General features: G+C 47.1%; 1 protein-coding gene across 1 annotated transcript in view; it reads left to right on the forward strand.

Moving 5' to 3' along the window:
* The first annotated feature begins 1,464 nt into the window (after positions 1-1,464).
* LOC102833785 (chromosome unknown open reading frame, human C9orf152) overlaps positions 1,465-3,935 on the forward strand; it is a 3,384-nt gene continuing 913 nt past the window's right edge. The window contains exon 1 of the mRNA XM_006864681.1: positions 1,465-1,657. Coding sequence (XP_006864743.1) covers positions 1,465-1,657 — 193 coding nt within the window. The remainder of the gene's footprint in view (positions 1,658-3,935) is intronic.

Consider the following 3,935-nt stretch of genomic DNA (forward strand, 5'->3'; position numbering starts at 1 on the left):
ATCCTGACCCATAGCAACCCTGTATAGGGTTTCCGAAGAGGAGCAGCTGGTGAGCTTGAACTGCTGACCTTGCAGTTCAAACAGCTTTGCAGGCTGGCGCATTAACCCATAGCACCATACCAGAACTCCTTTAGGCACCTCAAATGTAACATATCATAAACAAATCTTGCCCGTTCTATTTTTTTTCCCCTCTAATGTACCTATCTTTATGGATGGAACTACCAACCTTTTACCCAATTAAGATTTACCCTCCACCTTCTACTTTCACATCTAACATCTACATCCTGTATATTAATGTCCAAAATATCTCCTAAATTCAGCCTTTACTCTACTGTTATGACCTCAGTAGACACCTTGGGAAATTGGAGAACCTGTAAGTACCACATTAGGGCCTTAGTTGTTCAAATGGTTTTTACTTACTACCCTTGAAATGGGGATAGGTCAAATCTGGTGCAGTTGAGAAAGGTCCTAGAATTTGAAGGATTGAGGCTGGCCAGCATGGGGGAGGGTGTACCAGTCTGTAGATAAGATACTTGCCAAATTACTCCTTGGTTGGAAAGTGTTGAGACAGACTGGGCGCACATCAAATGTCAAAGGTTGGCTATAGATCAGGATCCCCTGGGCTCTGACCCCAAGACTACTTTCTCATGGCTTTGTGTTAGGGGAGGTCAGTAGGAGTCTTTGGGGAGATCTTTGTTGTTAGGTTTTCCTAGGGTGTCACAGTGTACACAGCCCCGAGGCAGCAACTTTGTGAGGCTGCAGGTGTTCCATTTCCAACTGCAAACCAAACCGGCAGGTTCCTTGCTTCTCCCTTGTGGTGGCCCCCGGTGAGAAAGTCCAGGCTCAAATCCAAGTTGTGTGAGCTGAGCAGTCGCCTGACACTCCCCAGCACCCGTTCTGCCAGGAAGTGAGACTTTGTCTTAGCTGTTGGAGTTGCTAACCTCAAGGATCAAGCATCGAAAGCCCTGGGATAGGACACCTCCGTGAACGCCAACGAGTAACTGTGCTTGCCTTTTTCTTTTTCCTTCCCCATCCCTTCATCCTTTACCCCTTTCATCTCCAACTCCCCAGTCACTCCATTCCCATCTTCCCCTCAGCGGCTCTGCACCTTCCCCACCTCATTAGTCCACTCCTGTGACCAATACCTTCTTCCTCGCTTCTTTCCTCCCCTCTTTGCTTCCCCCTTTCTTCCCTTCTCACCAACTCTCATCCTCTTCCCTTCTCCATCTCTTGCCTTTCTTCCTTGTTCCCCTACATTTCTGCACCCCACTTTTTTATTTGCCTGTACATTCCCCCACCTTCTGCCCCCCTTCTCTTCTTATGTCTCCTCTTCGCTCGAATTTGCATTTCTCTGCTCCCTCCCTTTTCCTTTGAACTTATCTTTCCTTTGAACCCCGCTTCATCCTGTTCCCTCCCTCCCCCTCCGGCTCCTCCCCTTGCTGTTTACTTTACTCCCGGATCCGGATGAAGGGGTTGCCCTGCCCATGCCCTGCCCTGCCCCACTTCTGGCAGCCGGGGTCTCGGTTCATGGCTGAGGACTCTGGAACTCAGGCCCTGGGGAAAGGGCCCTCCCTCAGCATCCAGCTCCTGCGAGCCCAGTACGAAGGCTTGAAGCAGCGGCAAAGAGCCCAGTCCCATGTGGTGTTGTTCCCTAAAGGTAGGACTGGGCCAGGGCAGGGGACAGATGTGATGGGGATGGAGGAGAGCCTGGCTGTGAGCGGAAGGGTGGCTGAGATGCTGTGAGGGTCAGGTTAAGGCCAGGTTCTGCTGGTGGGGAAGAGCAGAAGGGGAAATTTAGGGCAGCTCTTCTCTTCCCGCGGATCCAGGAAGCTCAGCCAGGCTGGACTGAGCAGGTGCGGGGCCTCTGTCCTTTGTTTTGATCCCGCTAGACTGGTCAGCCTAGTGAGCCAGGCTTGACCTCCCTGCAAAGCCAGATGGGAGATGGAATCTCTGTGTTTTGGCTGGATCTGTCCGAGGCACTTCCTGCAAACCAGAAAAACTGGGAGGGAGAAGACGTGGCATTCCCGAGCAGCCTGGGAAGGGATTGAGCCAGGGGACCACCTCAAACAGCTGCCAGGGCTGGTCCAATGAGATAAGGAAGCCCTCCCCCTGTGGAGAAGCCTGTTCATTCCCACAGGAAGTAAGGGTTTGGGAAGCAAGTGAAGACAGAAAAAAAAAAAACAGGCCAAGGGAGGTGGGAAGATACCCTGAAGTGGGGTTTCTGTGGTTATCTGTACTGTTCAGTGGACACAGTGAGTTGTCCACCTGCACTAGGTCAGGTTTAGAAAGAGGCCATTGGTAGAGGGAGGTCACCATTTGAGCAAAAAGTGTGCTCTTTTTATTTTTTTATTTATTTTTTAAGTTTTCATTTTTATTGAGGCCAAATTCTTATAAAATTTATCACTTTGAAGTGTCCAATTGAGTGGCATTTAGTACCCACGGTAGTTTATACATGAAAGTGGCACCTCCAACCTTTAAGAGCCAATTTGCCGGTACTCATTTCTTGAGCTGCTGCCACCTAGTGGAATTCATTGGAATTGAACTGGCTCAGCCAAATAGTGCCCTGATCTCCACAGGGCACAGGTTGTAAAAAACGGTTCCTAAAACTCTACCCAGTACATTCTCAAACCAAACCAAACAAACAAACAAAAAACCCAAACCCTGTGCCGCAGAGTCGATTCCAACTTAATGGCCTTCTGCCTTCAAGTTCCAGGACCTTTCTCCCAGCAGTCAATTCCCAGAATTCCTGAGTTTCCAAAAGCAACCTAATGTTTTGAGACATTGAAATCCAGTTGTAGTAGCAGCCCCGCCTCCAGAGTGACTCTGTCTTCCTGTGTCTATCTGCTACACTGAACACGGAGGATCACTTTCTTCTAAAATTCCTCTACTCGCTTGACTCCATGATATTAACATCTCCTGATTTTGATCTCTCTTCCCTCCCACTGGATTGCTAAACACAAGGTCAGCAGTTCAAATCCACCAGCTGCTTCTGATGAAGGAGAAAGATGAGGCTTTCACTCCCATAAAGATTTAAAGTCTAAGAGACCTTATATAGGGTCACATCAAGTCAGAACCATCCTGAATGCACCTAACAACAACAATAACTCTCTCCCCTGGCTCTGTTACTGTCTGTTCCTTAAATGCTTCAGTATTCCAGAATTCTAATTTCCACTCCAGTCTTACCAATTTATATATTTACTAGCCGTGATTTCATATGTGTTCATAACTTTTAACTACCACCTATAAGTTGACCCCAAATCTATACCTCCTGCTCAAAATTTCTCTTCCAAACTTCACACTGGTTGGATACTTTACATACAGATAAACATCTGAAATGCAACATATTAAAAAAATTAAATAACTCATCTCTCCCTACCCAAACTCTGCTTTTTCTTCTATATTCTCTATCTCAATGATTGGCACCACCACCGGCCGTGTTGCCAAAGTATAGGGGCCAATTGTTTCTTTGGCTCCTTAGAATCGTTTCCAGCTAACTTTGGTTATCTTATCCTGATTTTTCCTGCTTACTTCTACTGTTCTTGTTCAGTACTGTTACTATTGATGCTAATAACTAATATGTATTGAGTCTTCCTCTGTCAGGCACTATGGTAAAAGCTTTATGTTGTTATTGTTATTAAGTGCCATTGAGTTGGTTCAGACTCATAGCGACCCTGCGTAGGATTTATGAGGAACAGTTGGTGGGTTTAACTGTCAACCTTGTGGTTAGCAGTTCAGTGCTTACACTACAGTGTCACACTTGTTAAGTGTCATTGAGTCGATTCTGACCCATAGTGACCCTGTATAGGGTTTTCAGGGAGGAGCTGGTGAGTTTGAACCACCAACGTTGCAGTTCAAACAGCTTTGCAGTCTGGCGCATTAACCCACAGCACCACACCAAGACTCCATTGTCACACTAGGACTCCAAAACACACACA

This window comes from Chrysochloris asiatica, unplaced genomic scaffold (genome assembly GCF_000296735.1).
Source record: "Chrysochloris asiatica unplaced genomic scaffold, ChrAsi1.0 scaffold00069, whole genome shotgun sequence".
Lineage (NCBI taxonomy): Eukaryota > Metazoa > Chordata > Mammalia > Afrosoricida > Chrysochloridae > Chrysochloris > Chrysochloris asiatica.